Below are 19,753 nucleotides of genomic sequence, written 5' to 3' on the forward strand. Positions count from 1 at the left end.
ATGAATAGAAACGGTAAATCGATTATTGCGATATTGAGTTTTGGAAGAATATTTTTACCACAAAGATTTAATAATCGTACAGAATCGGATTTGAACGAAATCAATAAAAATAAAAAACTTTATATAGTATATAACGAATTAAAGAAAATGAATAATGGACACAGTTATCATGACATAGAGTTTACATGCGGTATTGACGTTCCATATTAAGTTGTACATATTTTAGAGGAGATGTAATTAATGTATTCGTTTTGTATGAATGTAGATTTAGAACTCCATCGCGTAATTGCGTCGTTGTTGAAAAAAATAAAATACCATCAAGTTGCAGTATTTGTAAGGAAACTAAATTAACTATATCAAAAAAAGCTAAACTAATTAACAAAATCAATTGCGCTAACAAAACGGACCTAGACACTAGTTTTTATTTTTTCCATATAAACGCTTCAATTCTAACGGCATATTGTAATGACTCCAAGCCAGCGTATTGATGTTATCTACGGCCACCAGTTTGTCATCGTAGATCAACAGCGCTAATTTATTCGTAACTAGTGTTTACGGTGTGTTTACTCGTTCTGAAGAGCGTAAGTCTTGTAAGTTTCCAAATCTGAATCGTCAAGACATGCTTTATAATCGTCAAACGTAGTACTTTTTTGGACTATATTTTTTTACACTTTTTGCTTTTTTCGTAATTTTATCGTTTGCCGTTTTAAATGTGTACATTTTCGATCTCAATCCGATAAATTCAACGATTTTATTACAGTTTACTTCGTCTTTAAATTTGCCCAATTCCTTTTTTATTTTTCACAGAATAATTCGGATGGTCTTTCGGATAATCTGACGTATCGAAATGTTGAAACAGATCATCACTTCGCATGTCGGCGTAAAAATGATCGGTTTAAATGTCGTAGATGAAACTATCCGTATCCATGAACAGTAGAGAGATTTTCGATCCGTATTTTGCTTCATAACGTTGTAATGAAAATCGTACTTACGGTTTTACTGTGATCCAATATCGTAAAGCCCACATAAGTCGGTTTATTTAAATGCACCGTATCTTTGGCCATTTGTACGCCGACTCTTTGAATATTATCCTGTCTATAAAGGTGGATTTCGCGATTAAATTTCTCAGTTTGATTTCGTCGACCAACAGTTTAAAATTCTTGTAGTTTCTCACGTTTTCCATACTTTTACCGAACACGGAATTGTTCATCAGTTTAAAAAAGTCTTTTTCGAAATCGTTTGCGGCTCTTTTTCGGTTTTCAGTATTCAAATCTATATGCTCTTGAACCACGCTTTCTGATCAAAGGACAATATATTGCGCACTTGTTTGACAATCAACCCGTTCGCTGTAGCCTGCTTGAGCACTACATAGTGGCAGACGTAGTTTGTTTTATCGTCGAGAGTGGTCAATACTTTTCTACAGTTTGAACCGGGCGGTACTTCCGACACCGGTAGAAACGGCAAATCGTTATTATGATCGTGCAGGTTTGTCGGATACGTTACATCGACTTCGAATATGTAGCCTGTATCCGCATCGTTAGGATGATTCATTATAGAATCTAAAATTCTATATAAATGCTCTTTATCCACCCATTTAAAGTTGCCGTATGGTAAAGGCTGACTTATACTGAACCCGTATAAGTTATTGGCGTCAACGTAAGCTATATATTTACTGGGGGCGTCGGGGTTGTAGTTTTCGAGGTATTTATTATTTGCCACAGCGTGTTTTTTCACACAAGTTGAAATGCCGCCTCTGAAGCCCGATTCTATAAGTATGTACATGTCGACGTCTGTGAACAGTTCCAATTCAACGTCGGTTTTATATAGCATGGCGTCGAAAGCTAAACCGGGAGCTGAAATATAGTGCGCGACATCAAGGCGGTATTCTCGTAGGCATAACGATCTGAAATTCTCAAAAACATCAGCTAACAACAGCACATCGCATTTTAAATATACATCGCTGTATTCGCCCAACGTTTTACATTTAAAATGGTCCCACATTATTTTCGCATGTTCATATTCATCGTCGGTAATATGCGAATCGGTGAGGGAGCTGTAAAATTTTTCTTTCGACGGCAACTGTGTTTCATCCAATTTCAACCACGAATCAGTATATTCGTAAGGGTACACGCCCTTTTTTGTAACCATTGGTAAATCGTCAGCTGCAAAGTGTTGTTTGACGTGATTAAATTATTGTTTTGGTAAATTGGACGCTAATTTTTCCAAATTCGAGGCCATAAACTGAAAAGTGTCTACGAATTTTACGCTTAAAACGTCAGATATCCGTTTCGTAAACATTGTATATTTTTTGGTGGTTTTAGGTATGTTGTTTATATCCCCTCTATTGTAATCCAGCTGTCTTATAATGAAATGCGAGTCGTAACCGGTTAAATTGTGAATGAATATTGGTATCGTATTTTGTGCTTGTCTGCGTAAATTGCAGCTATTGCATAACGCGGCTTGATAACGACCGATTAAGTGACAATGATCGCGAACTTTTTCGCAATCTAAACCGAATCCTGTATGACACATTTCACATCGCTTAGAGTGGTCAAATTTTCTTTGTTCATCGACGGAAAGAGGTGTGATTATTGCAACGTGTATCATTTCATCCGCAACTTGATTCGCGAGATAGGATACAACATTTATGAAATTTTCAGCCGCTTTTTCGCCTCTATAAAATACAGGTTCTTGTGGGAGGACTTGTTTTATTTTATCGAAAACCGATTTGTGACAGACGAAATTCAAACAGTAACTCATCGGTTCGTGCACATGGGTTGTATAACTATATGATTTTGTATACGTTGGATGATACGGTGTCGGATTCAAAATCGGCGTATGCTACAACAGGCATTTGAAACTGATTTTCGTACCTTTTAAATTTCATTATATTTTCACCCGGTTTGGGTGTTTTTATATGTGCCGATTCATTGTGAATACACCGTTTTAAATGGGCTTTCATTATATCTTCACTATTTCCATCTTTATAATAGAATACAAAACAGCGTTTGCATACATCTATTTTGGATGTGTGTTTCGTTAATTGAGACCTAACCAGCGTGAAAAATCTTTTATGTAACAATAGTTTGAAACATCATTCTTCTTTAAATACAATAAATCAAAATGGTTTGGTTTTTCAATGGTTTGGCAAACTTTTAAAGGTCTAACTTCATCATTATCTGTCAGCGTACAGATACATTTAGCATGCTGTTTCATCAATAAATTTAATGTATTTTGCAGTGTCTCGCAAATCTGAAGTAACATATACAATAAATAAATATATAATTTTTTTCCCTCAATAGATTATAAGTTTTGTATTATTTATTTTCTAAATATAGACATTTCAGATGGAAGTTTTTTAAATTAAGAAATTTAATAATTTTGTTGATTTTCCTAAATACGCTACCGAACAAAGCGCCGGTTTAGATTTAGTTTCAACAATCTATACGATTTTAAAACCGGGCGAAATAAAAATAAACGCGACCGGCATTGCTATATCGCTGCCTAAAAAGTATGAAGCGCAAATAAGACCTAGATCGGTTATGGCGATGAGCTACGACATTACAGTTGTGAATTCGCCGGGCACGGTCGAAACTGATTATCGCGGTGAAATTAAAATCGGTCTTATAAATTTGGGCGATAAAGAATTTACGGTGCAGAGGGGATGAAAATAGCGCAATTGGTAATATCGAAATACAAACGCATATCGTGGACGGAAAGGAAAGCATTAGATGGAACTGAACGTAATGATAAGGGTTTCAGTTCGACTGGTATGTGACTTACATAGAACTAGTTTCACCCTAGTTGCTTGCGTGTCTGTGTAGCAAAAGATAGGGAATCCCGTTAAAAAATCATTAATGACGGCCGTAAAAGTGTCAGATATGTGAATTTTGCATGTAAAGGCAGCATATATGTAACTTTTTCTCTAAAATAGAGTGTGCACGGCACACTCTATTGGTAACACATCATGGTAACTAAAGCTAACACAGATAAGAAATAAATACTAACTAAAGCAATTTTTAAAAATAATTTGCTTGCACCTAAGATTAATAAAATTTTTCACAAAAACTATTCTACATTATTTTGCAAAGTTAATAAAAACAGTATTTAGGAACTTTATTTGTATAGAAATACTAAGAAACACAATTTCAATTGTGTTTCAAAAGTATGATCACAACTTAAAGGAAAACTAAAATCACTGTGACTAAAATTAATACAGGTAACAAAAAACTAGCACAGAACAACTTATTCTGTACAAAAAACAAACATTATTACCATTTATTGGAAAAATATTTTGTCATTCTAATGTATTTGCAGAACGTTATCTAAGTATGGTGCAAGGCCATGATTAATGATATAAGAGCATTTAGTCGCTCTAGGCTGGAATTTTGATGCCATACAACTGTCGGGAAACGTAATTTTAAAAGTTGCACCAATATCTTCACATAACATGAACTTAAGGATAACTTAATTTGTACAACATTGAGAACCCACCAAATCTCCGCCTTAGAAACATCATCTTTATAACAAAAACAAGTAACTGTGTTGTCAATTTGCTTAAATGAAGTCGAGGATTCAAATGTATCATTTGCTGCTGTAATGCTATTACTCTGATCAGAAGACAGATGTATCACAACTACCATTCTCACAACTGTTGATCAAACTTTTTAGTCTGTTGAGTTGAAGTACCACTGGGAAACAAAATTTTTCAATGAAAGCTGAGAATTTCTTATCTAATTATTTCATTATGCTGCTTTCTTTTACTGTGTGAAGTCACTGCCTTTTGGCCCATATTGTTCAGTCCAAAATGTTTTTTACACATCAAAAAAAGTACGATGCACATCTCTACATCTCATCAACTGAATTCTGGGTGTAAGTTTACATCTAACCACTGGTCATTAAACTGAGTCTTCTTAGATGCTATTTAAATGCATTACCTAAAATTAAAAAAAATGCATGGCAGTTGAGAAAAATTCCACGAAAACAGTTAATGCAACCTTTAAATTTTTCAGTGGAAACTTTTTGATAAAATTTCACAGTGAAAAAATTAACTGCAATTTGGAATATTCTTCCTTTAATACAAAAGAATAATTAGCAAATGTAAGTAAGAATAGGATATGTTAATGGCTGCCTGATGCACATAGCTGCAATGTGTTGGGCGATGGGGTGCGACTTCCTGATGCCAGGAAAGTGTATCAAACATATTTTGGCATTACTTAAAAAATACTTTTTTGAAAACATAATCTTAATTCTGTAACAAAAATGAATTATCTGAAATGTTTTGCAATTTTTCCTGACTTTTCCTAAGTTTATATTTACTGACTTTTCCTACCTTTTGGAACCATTTCATAGCAATATTTAATATTTAATATTGTTATGAAACAAAATCCACACCATATGGATAAAATATAAGATTATGCAATATTATTTAATTTTCAATAACAACCGCAATCAGTCAGTTTAAATTAATGGTTTTCCCATTTTTTTATTTAGATCATTATGTTTAAATTGTTCTTGCTATCTTCTTCAATGATAAGAATTGAGAATTCATTTAAATAATCTTTACTACCACCATCAAATACAATAACACCATTTCACAAAAACATGTTCAAAATCCCCTAAAAGAATTTTATTCACTGAATAAATCAGATACCTATATTGCTGTCAACAGTGTTATACAAAGATAAAAATGATTACCTAATCGGTTGCGTAACAGTTTCCAGCAGTACACCTGTTGGATCAAGTTGCCTTAATGCTCGAATAGCAGCAATGTATGCTGTTATAATGTCAGGAGTATTAACACCTGGATGAAGCAATCTTGTTTCTAAAGCTCTTTGCAACTTTTGGGTTAAAAATCCACGTAAATCAGTCTTTTTTAAACAAATTTTCAGATCTTCAACTGCAGGATCTGAATCTGGATATTCTGTCATAAACAAAATTAAAAATAAATTTAAAAAAAATTATTTTTTTTTTAATAAAAAGTGTAGAAAAGTAAAATTACATGAGTACACAAACAAAAGTAATAAAGAATTACCATCAATTTTAGATTTCTCCTTACAACTAAATTTCATTAAAGATATTTTTAATTTCTCCATAACTTTAAATATACAGTTAGTTACACATGATCAAGCAAATGGATGGTTGGTAGAACTTGGTTAGCGAATTCATTTTAATCATCTCCTAATTTATACAATTATAGTTATGTTATTTAATTAACATATATATAAGATAGAACAATATTGTTTGACTTTGATAGCTAAAGTAAAAAAGAAGAATTTAAACAAATGGTCTTCCATGTTCCATTTAATAGTTTCCATGTTCCTTAAATATATTCAACAATTTTATAAACATATGAATTTAAATTTGCCTGGCAACTTCTTTCTTTCTGTCAAACAATATGTTTCAGGAGCAATTTCCCATTAGGTATGATAATATTAATTTGTTATTCTATAATGTGACAATAAAAGGCAGGTAAAATGTTGTCTGAAGATTAGGTCTGAGGCCAATGTAATTTTATCTAATGCAGAAGGTATCAAATTTAGCTACTTAGCTAAGACAGCTAGATAAATATTTATAATGATAGAATTAACCCTAAAGCACTAATCCTAGAGCACCCATTGTAATTTTTACATAACAGCAGAAATAGTGGCCGTTTGGAGACATTATTCTTATGTTTCCTCACATCTTCCATTAAGATCTATCCACTGCCGAGTGTAAGTTAGTATGGTGTTGCCAGTCTGATTGAACTTGTTGGTGTAGTGATTTAGATCATCCCCTTGTAAATATTTTGAGTGGTTAGTTTCTAAGTAATTTTTTTTTTGTAAAGTCATAAATATTACATGCAGTTAGTGTTTATAGGGTTAATGTATTTTTTACACTGATTTATTTGGACATTAGTTTTTTACTTACATAAATGAAAATGGCTGAAGATCAACTAAGTTGCAATCAGAAAAGAAATTATTACTGGAACAGTCTGATGAGGATATTCTGAATTATGAAACAGATGACAAAGAAGGTAATGTAGTAGACAAAGTTGAACTTACTGATTACATAGACAGTGATCCTGAGGGGATCCTGATAACAAATGTGAATTTGATAATGATTACATATGTATCACAAGAAATGAAAGTGGAGACATTTTAAATATTCTGCATCAAAGAAAATTTATCTGACTACAATCTGTTAAAGTTTTTTAGCTCAAGCTTCTGACAAGAAGATACCAAGACATGAACACCTTTCAGCAGATATGACAGTATTACTTGTGATCAATCTAATTCTATTAGAGAACCAGAAGTACCACAAGAAATAGTGAGTAGCGCCATAATGCTAAAGAAAAAAATTCTACTGAAGTCCTACAGAAAATTCTGTAGGAATTTTCTACAGAATTTTCCTACAGAAAAATAAAAGCTATCTCCAGAAAATTCTTTTACTGAACCTCCTACTCCAGTTTTACATAGAGCTACCAGCACAGTATAAAAAAATCCCTTTCGGTACGCTGGAAAGCAAAGGTAGATTTCACCGGTGCTAAGTAGGGGATAAAAAAAATTCCACCTTAAAGTTAAGAAAAACTAAAATTCACTCAATACGACAATATTTGCATGTGGAAAAAAGTTTCACATGTTTAGGATATGACAAGCCCCATCTTCTTTCAATTCCAGCAACATTTTGGTCATCCCTTGCCGTAAGGGTTGACCAAATCAAAAATTGTTTCAGACAAAAGTTTTAGGTAATGTTTAGAAGACTAACGACCACTTTAAACTGATTCAATGATGTGCCTCTTAGGGGAGGTATTATTTGTCTTCAACACCTCATTTTCTTTACCACCTAGGCCAATGGTTGGTGATATCAAAAGACTTTACTTAGATAAGTTTTAATCCCTTATCCAAAGAATAGTAGGAACTTTAACAAGTTTGATATTTTACTTAATAAGAAAGTTATATTTTGTTCTTTCGAGAAAGCCTCCCCATTTGGGTCCAATTTTGCCCATTAACAAACTCGACCAAGATTTTGGGTCGTTAAATTTTATCTATCAATTTGAAAGTGATTGGTGCAAAATTACAGCAGTTATCATCATGTCCACAAGAAAGTGTGAATATATATATATATATATATATATATATATATATAAAATTTTGAAATGACACTGGTTTTGGGGGTCTTTGGGTCTGGGAGATGTGAAATGCGAAGATATTTCAAAATTTTCAGGAAGTTGAATCATGGTACCCATTACAATGGGTAGCTTTCTTATGAAATTTACCTAAAATGTTTGAGGAAAAATTTTAAATCCACATCAAAGACAAATTTGGATGTGGTGGTACCAGCAATCTAACTGCCACCCTTCCAGCTTTAATCAATATGTTTTTCTTTCATCAACTTTTACATGTTTCAACCTTCTTCAGACACTTATTCTTGTGCCGAAAACAAATATTATTTTTGGAAAAGTCAGAGCATCTGGTCAACACATATAAAATGAATTTCATAAGGAAATATTTCATTCAAAATTTTATGGGAGTCGTTATTGGACAGTTGTGAGCAGAGAATGTTTAGAATTTTTAATGACATTTCACTTTGATGAAAAAAATATGCATAATGCAAGAAATCTGTTGGATCTGCTTGCAACCGTCAGAGGACTGTGGTGGGAGATGTTCGCTGAAAACTGCAAAACATACTATAAATCAGGTGCCTATATTACCATAGATGATCAGCTATTAGTATTTCAAGAAAAATGCAAATTTAGGATGAATATATAACAAGTCAGACAAATACGGCCTGAAATTAGTAATAGCTGTGATGTAAGTACAAATTATATGTTCAATTCAAGTCTGTACATGGGGAAGAAAACTAATACTGAAGGGCTACCAGTGGCAGAATACTCCATGAAGGAACTCACCAAGCCAATAAACAGGAATATCACATTCACTAGTGTTAAACTTGTTGAGACCTGTTAGATCCACCATATAATTTAACTTATGTTGGGACAGTTAGATCAAATAAAAAAGAAATTGCAAACAAAATTAAAAACATTAAGATTAGGCCAGTGGGAACATCAGGTTTTTGTTACAATAGAAAAAACAATAGAAAATATCTTACATGCCTAAATCAAATAAGATTGTCTTTCTATTTTCTACCATTCACAGCAATGGAGTATTGAATGCAGACACCAATAAACCAAACATTATTTTTACATATAATAAAATAAAAAGCACCACAGACACAATTTATCACATGTGCCAATATGTATCCTGCAGCAGAAAAATGAGGCAAGTTTTTTGCTGCAGTTTCTGCTGTTTGTTTCATGGTATGCAAAATATTTCCATAAAGATAAAGTTTGTATTATGGTATGCAAAAAAATTTGCATAAGCTCTTATCCAATATATTGTTATAATGTAATATATTGTAACTTTTATGTGTTTTAATATGATTTCTAAGAATCAAAAACTGATCAAGTCAAAAGTCTTTCAATACACAATTTTTCAATCGGTTAGTATTTCTGCATTTGCAGAGACGCTTGGAAAACCCAAGTTTGCAACGAAGCCTTTGGATTTTGATATCTGATTTTCTTGGTATAGCCTTAAATCCTAAAATATCACCACCACATAGCACAAGAAAAGTGTATTTTTATTGTCCAACAACTTTATGAAGAATGATGACTTCTTTCTGTAAGCATTGCAACCAAGCAATGTGTGCTCAACAAAGCATAGTTATTGAATTAGTGTAACAGAATTTATTATTATTTTACTGAAATCTCTTCAGACGAAATTAGAGTTTGCTGTTTTTTTATTTTTTACAAAACATTTTGCATGTTTATAAATAATTAATGAGTTAAAATAAGATTGGGATAATTTTAATTTTGTCAGTAAACATTTTATTGTAAAAAGTTAATATAATAATACATTATTATAGGAACGAAACTAATTTCTCTGTTGTTATTGTAATATCACATATCTAACTTTGTTCAGCCGCAATTTTTTATTTTTTCTTAACAAAATTTCTTTTTTTATACATTTCAGATTGTTATATTTATATTTAAGTTACAAAAATTATATGACTTTTAATTTTTTTTTTTTTTTTTTATTTCATACTTCAAAGTTTCAATTGCTGACCATGTATTCATGTAACAAAATAGAAATGTTCAGTCAATTACTAGATAACTTAAAATATGCAAGTGCCTTGATAAAAAAAAAAACTGTAGTCATAAAATTTATGAGGGATTAGCTAAAACATAATTTTTTGATGGGGTTAATGTTAATGTTCTAGACTTAAAATAGACGTTACTCTTTGGACATTCCTTATAAATGAAAAAAATAGCTAATGACTAATATATATATATATATATATATTATATGTTAGTCATTTGCAGCTGAAATTTGCAGAGCTTTAAATTTGTCAATAGTGAAAAAAATTGCAGAAAATTATTTCTAAAATGAAATACTATATAGCCATCATAAATGCAATTAATCAAGGCATGGTTCAAAAGGGTTGATCAGTAAGAAAATGAGAAGAACTGAAAAAATGAAGAATTTATTAATGGTTTTAAATTCATAAGTATTTACTTTATTATACTACATAATCAGCATTTGTTCCAAACATTTCTGATATTGTGAAACAAGCTTCTTAAATCCACTGCACAACCTCTCCAGTTTTTTTCCCACTACATACAGATTTGCAGAACCTTTTACACACTACACATACCCTTACACCACAGCATAACATCTTACATGTTTCTTCTTCCTCATACAGTCTGTGGTGTTGGAACACTTTACGAAATGCAATCGTAACCCAAGGTGCTATTGTGCTAATGAGTGGATAGCTCTACGTAGCAAGTGTCAAACGATGTCCTCTGGGCACATGAGCAAACCCAGTTGTGTTTAGCTCCAGCCTCTGTACATGTGGGTTCTGCAGAGGTGGTCCTACATTTCCCTGGTACTTGTGGGACCAAAATTACTAGTCCTGAAAAAACCCCTATGATGGTTGGTGGTCATGTGAAAAGCCCTCGATCAGCGTTGTCTTGATGAGGATAACAGTCCATTGGAAGATAATGTAAATTGTGACACATGCCATCCACAGTTTAAAAATATAAGATTTGTAGTTCTCCAAAATAATCAGGAAGATTATTTCACAAGGTCCCTTCACAAGGTCTCGTCTTTCCTAATCAACAAAGCAGTAACAAAATCATGTGGTTCACCCAAGAACATTAAGAAATTATGAGACTAATTCAAGATATCAATACTAATTGAAACTTTTAACGATGAACAAAGTTGATTTCTCTTACGTCTTACAAACATGGGCAGTATCAACTTAAGTACGATATGTCACAAAACCTTAAATAAAAGCCGTGAAGTAATTTTTTGCTGGTACCTTCTAGAGATTGAAGTTACTGAGGTAGCAGATGAACTCTGTCCTCAAGGTATTGTAGAAGTGAAACAAATAACGAAATGCCAGAGCAGAATAGAAGAACCTACACTTTCTTATATTAACATTCAACCTTCCCATACCACCAGAAATAATAAAAGTAGGTTATCTTTCAGTTCGAGTACGACCTTTCATCCCCAACCCACGACCATGTTTCAAATGTCAAGAGTATGACCACACTACATCTTACTCAAAAACTGAAAGATATGCTCGATTTTCTAAAGGTCACAATGATAGTAACTGCCAAGAGGATAAAAAATGTGCAAACTGCAATGGATCATATTCAGCTCGCTACTGAGATTTCCCAACTTTTTTTAAGAAAAGGCAATTCTAACAATTTGTACCGAGCAGAAGCTGCCTCTTTTCTGGATGCACAAAGAGAGTATAAAGCATCATTGAACATTGAACTCTGATAACCAGGTTAAACAGTCTCATTTGCTGCTGCCACATCAAGATAAGCCACTGAAAATGCGGGCAATCAATAGTGTAGTTCCTGCAGCAAATAAAAAAAGCTTGTTCAGATGTTATCCGATCAAGTTGTTTCACTCACAGCTACTATCACAGAGCTAACTAAGATGAATAAGAAGTCGGTAGTTGCAGCCAGGGAAACCAACATTAGTGAGATCCCTCCAAAAGCAACTGTCCACAAACTTTAGCCTTTACGAACAGGAGTACCATTTAAGCTTGCGAAAAGCCATTTAATAAGCTCCCTGTTAAAGGAACCCACACGAGCAACTCTCTGGATTGTCATTTGTGACGTCCCATTTTTCAAAATCTTCCCCACCTCCACCTCGTACACTAGAGGATATGATTGAGGAACCACTCAACTCCAGGGCATCAGAGATTATTAAGAATAAAAATATACTAAAAAGAAAATATATATTAATTTTTTGAACAAACTGTCCTGTGTGTTGAATTATAATTAGTATTTATAAACCACCAGATACACATATATAAAGCAATATTGATTTTACCTTCAATCTAATAAGGCCTTTCAAATCCTTTAGATTCATCATCAGTTATTAAAACTGATGATGAACATTCCAAAAATGAAAGAAATCTTCATATTACAAGACTGAAAAATAAACATTTTAGAACTCTTAAAAATTTCAAGCACACTTATTTTATTAAAATTTAACAGTAGATAATGTGGCACAAAACAACAGATTATTTATGAAAGTAAAAATATACATACTTTTAACACAAGAAACAGTACGTTTTCAATTTTAAAATAAAAAATGTTATCATTATTTATACAAGTCAAATTTAAAAATTCTAACACAATGAAAAAAAAGAAAATCTAAATAAAATGCATCATAACCAAAAAGTATGTGTAACAGGTTGATTGGTCAAAGAACATTCAATAGTGCAAATACTCTTATCAGAATATCACTGCTTCAGCATAGCTTTTGCAAATAAAATATGCCATTTCTAACGAACCTGCTAAAAATAAATTGCACTAATATTATTGTGCAATAATATTAGTGCTTTATTGAGTGAAGTCACAGGAATTCTAAAAAAAAAATAAGAGATCATGATGAGTATCTAGAGCTCATAAAGAAATCCATTCAATTTCATAAATGTTTAGAACAAATCAAAATAAGTATAACAAATAATGCAAACAATTGAAAACATTAATTTAAATTTCCTACCAATAATGATGTTAAATAATTGTTCAATTCTAGTTCTAGTATATGTTTCATACAAAAGATGTTGAAGTTTTTGTTTAAATTTATTCAAAGAAACTTCAGCCATTTGTGAAGACTGTAAGGCAATTTTACTAGAATAATTTGAAGTATCACCTCCACCATCAATTCCACTGCTGTAAATCCTTGCAAGCCAACTCATTACCACTGTCTTCAACCACTTTATAAAAAGAAAAAAAAGTAATTAAAACCACAATATTTAGAAATAATCATACTATAAGAGGTTAAAATTAAATAAATCCAAAGTTGTGCAACCTTGAGTCCAGTTGTAGAGTACATTCCCTTACAACTCAACACACCACAGCACTTATGCCTCAGGAAGTAACATTCTGGAAATGAAAAGTGGAATGAAAAGTAAGAATGAAAAGAATTGAAAAGTAATGTGGATATAATTCACTACAAGACAGCATTTCTGCTTCCAACAGCTTTTCTTAATATTTATTTAAAAATTATCTTCCATTCATTGTTACTCTCTTCACAGATACTTTATATTAAAAGATAATTAGTTAACAGGATTTAATAACTTTGCAATAACAGTTTATTCATCAAAAAATCATTCATTGAATGGATTGTAATTACCTAACTTTAAATGTGAATAAAACTACTCCAATATATACCCTCAGGTAGAAATATCATTAATAATTGTGGAGGTAGCATTCCCTTTTATAATGTAATATTTCTGTTGCCCACAGTATAAAATTTTTAGACTTGTTAGATGTCAACATCAAAATGAGTTTATTGCAAGACCAAACCATAGTATTTTTTTTCTGAAGCATCTTGATCAATCACTACACTTACTCAAAATATTTATTAAGTCTACATAAAGCCATTACAAATATAAAAGTATAATAATCTTGGATCTACTCATAAAAGTCAGAATGAGTATTTATAATATAAAAAGAGCCATTAGATCTTTGATGCTTGTAAATAAAAAATATTAAATTTTAGTAAATTAAAATTAAAACATTTCTATGCGTATATATATATATATTGTAAATTGTATATTGTATATTGTAAATTGATTCAAATAACAAAATTTAAATTTAAAAATTAAAGCTGTGCAATTTTTATGAAAAAATTTTAATATAAAATGACTGAAAAAGTCATCAATAATCTTAAACTAACTTAACTTGCATCAAACCCGGTGACAAATATTTTTAACTTTCATACCAAAATATTTCAGACTACAAGAAAGAACTTCACAATTCTTTACAGTCGGCTCTTGATAATCCAACACCTCCAGTAATCCAACACTTTTTGTCTAACTGCTAAGGCAATTTGTGTAATGCCACTTTTTTCTTTTTTTTTTTACTTTCAACTTTTATGCACACTGTCATAACTGATAAAACTGAGAGACGCCAAGGCCGAGTGGTGAACATGATGTTTTAAGTGGTTACATGGAGTACTCTAATATATTATAGTACAGTACGTCTGATCATCACTGATAATGTTATCAACAGTGTCTACAGTTAAGCATGTGGTGCCACTGGCTGGCAACTTGTACAGTACCAACATCTTCTGCCAGTATTAAACTTCTTACAGTATTTACTACACATCTCAGTACTGCATGATCATGAGCTGTGTTTAGCTGTCATATTCGTTTTAATGTAGCTAGCTTAACTTATCTTAAATATCCAGTTTTTCGCATTTTAAACCATATCTGAATTTTGTTGTTTTTAGTTTTGAAGATGTCGAAACCACAAAAACGTAAGCACATTAAACTGTGCTTATTTCAAAAAGCAGAAATTCTTAAAAGCATTGATAAAGGCAAAAAAGTTGGTGACAGCTTCACAGTACAGAAGTGAACATGCAACGATTAATGATTTACAAAAAATCAGGTAAAAGTGATCGGAAAACATTCAAATCTGGCACGTTCCTGTTAATGGAAAATAAATGAAAGATTATGCTTGGATTATCAATGTTCCAAATATACTCCTCTTTCTGGCAAAATCAAAGAAAAAGCTATCTTTTCTGTAAAGAAATGATGAAGAAAGAAGATTTCCGTGCAAGTGATGGATTGTGATTTTACCACTATCGAGGCATATAAGGAAAGATTTATAGACAGTCCAAGAGTTGGGTCTTACTCCTGACCAGATTTATAATACTGATGAGAGTGGATTATTTTGGAGACTGCTACAAAAAAAAAAAAAAAAAAAGGTCCATTGTGCTGAAAAGAGCACTCCAGGTTGCAAAATATCGAAACACAGAAATTATGTTTATGCCTTGTTTAAATGCGAGTGGTTCCTATAAACTTGAATTGTTTGTTATAGACAAGTCCAAAAATTCTAGGGTTTTTAAAAACCTAACACTTCCTTTAAAATACAAAAGTCAAAGCCAAGCATGGATGACAAGGGAAGTATTTTTTGAATGGTTTAATTAGAACTTCCTGTCATCAGTAAAAAAAACCCTTAAACAAAGACAGTTACCAGAAAAAGAAATTTTACTTTTAGACAACTATACAGGCATTCAGATCACGAAGACTTAGAAAGTAAGGATGGGTTTATTTCTTATCATTATGTTCTGGCCTTATTTCTTTCCAAATGTTAAGCTACCATTCAGCCAATGGATCAAAATGTAATCCAAACAGTTAAAACCTTATTGACAAAAAGAGTCAATAGACTCTTTACAATAGTATAGTGTAATGAGTAAATCAGAAGATATACCTTTAAAATGTTTAAATGAAATAAAGACATCGTGTTTGATCCACACAAGCATGGAAAAAGAATCCTGCCAAAACAATAGTGTGGTCTTGAAAAAATTTGTGGCCAACTCATCCCCCTATTACATTTATATGAAAAACAAAAAAATCTAGTGGAAAACAAACAAATACCGATGACATCCGAAAATAGTGATTTCATTCTTGATGATGAAATAAACAACACTAAGGAGGCGCTAGCCCAACTATGCAGTCAGGACAATTCAGAAGAACTGACACAAGATGACATAAATGAATGGCTGATCAGAATTGAAATTGAAAATTACCAATTGAAGACCAACCGGGAGATAATTGAAGATGTGCTGTATGGACAAAAACAATGATGACAGCAAAAACATGACACCTTCACCATCAATTAGTAATGTAGGTCACGAATGCATTTGAGTGCATTTAATGTCTGCATCAAGTGGGCAGAAGTAGATGAAGAGGCAGCTGCCAATATTTTAACATTATGACGTTTGCAAGAAAATAATTTTAAACAATCCATTAAAGCAAAATCCAAAAGAGTATTTACCATTATTTTTCTGTTAAGTAGTTAGTTGTATTATTATTTTCTTAATCAAATTACATCATTTATTCAAATGAATAAATGCATATGACAGTATGTCACGTTTTCTGTTGGTTATTCTACTGAAATTAGGGTAATTCCAGTAATCTGACACCAGGGCTGCCCAATATGTGTGAGATTATCAAGAGCCTACTATATTTCATCTTTAATAAAGAATCTTAGTAATCTAAAAAATGTTCAGACCAATTTATTTAAAAATAATTTAAAAGATCTTCTTTATAGAAACAATATTTGCTCTTCAAAAAACTTCATAAGTTTTTAAACAACTCTAATTACAGGCTACTCTGATTAAGGTTTTACCACAATTCTTATTGATCTTTCCAGGCAATACTGGAGTAGTTCCGTTTTGAACTACTGAATAGTTCAAGAGAATTTGTTTAAGGTATTGTGTTACTACATTATCTGATTTAGAGCAAACTTTATGGCCTATAAGGAACAAAAAGAAGAGTATTACGTTGTTGAGTAGTCAGCCCCTAACCTTGTTATGTAACACAGAAAGTTATTTTTAAAATATATAGAAAGCAGTAAATCAGCAGTTGTGATCTAGCATAACTTGTTTTTATCCAAGAGGGTTATACTTTGTCACTGACCCTCAAAAATCACAGTGCTCATCGATTCAAAAGTAGTTGTGGATACATATTTTTCAGCTGTTACAGGGTATTTTCAAGGTTTTTTTTTAATAGTAGAAAGCATAACATACATTAATGGGTATAGGAATTGTGAAGAGACCAGTCAGTTCTTTGGTTTACTGAATATAAAATAAATATAAAATGTTAACAAATCATAAGCATCCTTCATCCAGTTTAGTGTAAAATTATGATCATGACAAGTAATAAAATTAAAAATTTAAAAAAACCCACAAAGCTGTTTAGAAAAATGTATCTACTGCAGCGCCCCCTGGCAACTAAATATCGTAAAACTAATCTAAGAATCTGCTTTAAAATGATACCTATGTAATGCAAAAAACTGCATCAAAATCAGCCCAACCATTTTAGGGAAACACAACTACTGCAGCATCACCTGGTGGCCTATAACCGTAAAATAAGTCTAAGAACCTGCTCTGAAGTGATACCTATATAATGCAAAAAACTGCATCAAAATCGGTCCACTAGTTTTTCAGGAAAATGGTAACAGGCATACATACAAACACACACAACCTCTTACCCCAAACGCACATACCATCTCCATTCCGTCATGGGTAAGAATAATTAAATCAATAGTATTAAAAGATTTCTAAAACATGGCAAAATGGTTGCAAAACTTTCTCAGGTAAATCTAATCTTAAGAGTTGTGCCTCTGCCTACTCCTAAACCACTCTATCAATTCATTTCTGATAAGAAGGTTAGAACACTCATAACTAAATGATTTTTTTTTTAATTATTTTGGAGTGAGGTAATTAAGACAGCACTTAATTTTCAAGATAGCAGATTTTGACTATCTGTGCTAATTACTACTCTACATTTACAATCAGAACTGAAGACCATAGCAGCTGATGTCACCAAAAACATTTATATGTTAATACATGACTGTGTTAGTAAATATATAAATAATACCAAAAAAGAATAGAAATTTCTGTAATCACAATCATGATTGTGTGTAATTGTAAATTTATTCTACATGAAGTCCTAATAGCTTAAATGAAATGGTAGTATATTAGTTTTTATCCTACAGGCAGTTATAAACATCATGAAAGAATGTTTTTATAACAATCTAAGTCTTCTAATTTATGTAATGTGTAATCCTAGATAACTTAAAAGACTTGATAAAAGGATGCTATGAAACGAGAACAAACTAAGGAAACTCTTCTGCAGAGAGTGAATGTGACTAAGATATTATTTTTAATTAATTTCAATACACCATTTTTTTAAAAATATAAATAAATATTTATTTTTAAATTGCATAAAATAGGATAATAAAAATTTATTAACATTATTACATCATCCAATGTTGCAATATACGAGGTGTCAAAACTTCCTTTGCAGGTTTCTTGCACATGATTTTCAATTCTTTTATGTATTAATGATGTTAAGACTTCTCCAGACAATCTCTCCAATAATTCAAGTTCTATTAATTTCCTTAAAAATAAAAACAAAAAATATAAAATATAACTAAGATAAGTCATATGTAAAATTTATCCCATCCTACTAAAAGGCATTTGTATATGTGTCCGTGTCTGTCTTGTCTGTGTGTGTGTGTGTGTGCATGTTCATCCCGCTTAGCTTAGCATATAAAACACCAGTAGTCTGGAATTTACCAATCACTAGCAGAAAATCCCGACTCGTTAGTACACATCTCTTGGTGGTCAGATGTCTACTTGTTATTATTATTTTATACTTGTAATAGATATTTATTTCTTTAATCAATATATATGTGAAATATATATTAATAATATTTTTTTTATTTATTTATGTGATTGTTTTTCTTCATAAAATAATGAACTATAAATAAAAAAAGTAGGCACTGGAATGTACCGATCAGAAAATCCCAATTCGTTAGTACATGTCTTGGTGGTCAGGTGTAAAAGTTAAACCCACCGGATTGGTCTAGTGGTTGAATGCGTCTTCCCAAATCAGCTGATTGAAAGTCAAGAGTTATAGCAAACAAGTCCTAGTAAAGTCAGTTATTTTAACATGGATTTGAATACTAGATCATGGATACCGGTGTCCTTTGGTGGTTGGGTTTCAATTAACCACACATCTCAGGAATGGTCAAACTGAGACTGTACAAGACTACACTTCACTTACACTAAAACATATCATCCTCATTCATCCTTTGAAGTATTATCTGAAAGGTAAATTACTGGAGGCTAAACAGGAAAAAGAAAGATGTGAAAGTTAAAAAAAAAGGAAATGAAGTCTATACGGTATAAATTTTTTTCATCTTATAGTAATTTTTTTATACTAATTTGCAGTATAAATTTCTTTTATATCATTTTTTACACTAATGTTTATTCACATCATAAATTTTTTATTTATTTTTAGTCTTACATTTATATAAAAAATAAATAAATTTGTAACCGAATAAAACAATACTCAAATATTTAGCTGACTTATTTTTATTACCACTCTTATTAACTCACTCTTGGACTATGTATGTGAGATTCATGGTATGGAACCTTTCAGTCGAATTTTGAAGCACTTCCAGTTATCTAATCGCTCTGAAATTTTGCATACAGGTTCCCCCCCCCCCCCGATGACATCACATTTTAGCAACATTTTCAAGTCATTAAAATGCCCCTAAGTTGCTAAGTGAAAAAAATTCCCTTGAACTTTGCAATCTCGTTTATATGCATATTTTCTTAATGAAAGAAATTTTAAGTGAGATATATATTAGGGTATACAGTTACTACTA

General features: G+C 31.7%; 1 protein-coding gene across 4 annotated transcripts in view; it reads right to left on the minus strand.

Moving 5' to 3' along the window:
• Positions 1-19,753, minus strand: part of mr (anaphase promoting complex subunit morula) — a 66,578-nt gene that overhangs the window by 34,284 nt on the left and 12,541 nt on the right. For all 4 annotated transcript variants that reach the window (XM_075372634.1, XM_075372635.1, XM_075372636.1 and 1 more), the window contains 3 exons: positions 18,339-18,477; positions 13,065-13,278; positions 5,698-5,923 (listed from right to left, as the gene is read on the minus strand). In XM_075372634.1, the coding sequence (XP_075228749.1) occupies positions 5,698-5,923; positions 13,065-13,278; positions 18,339-18,477 (579 nt within the window). The remainder of the gene's footprint in view (positions 1-5,697; positions 5,924-13,064; positions 13,279-18,338; positions 18,478-19,753) is intronic.

Source organism: Lycorma delicatula, chromosome 8 (assembly GCF_047948215.1).
Source record: "Lycorma delicatula isolate Av1 chromosome 8, ASM4794821v1, whole genome shotgun sequence".
In the NCBI taxonomy this organism is placed as follows: Eukaryota; Metazoa; Arthropoda; class Insecta; order Hemiptera; family Fulgoridae; genus Lycorma; species Lycorma delicatula.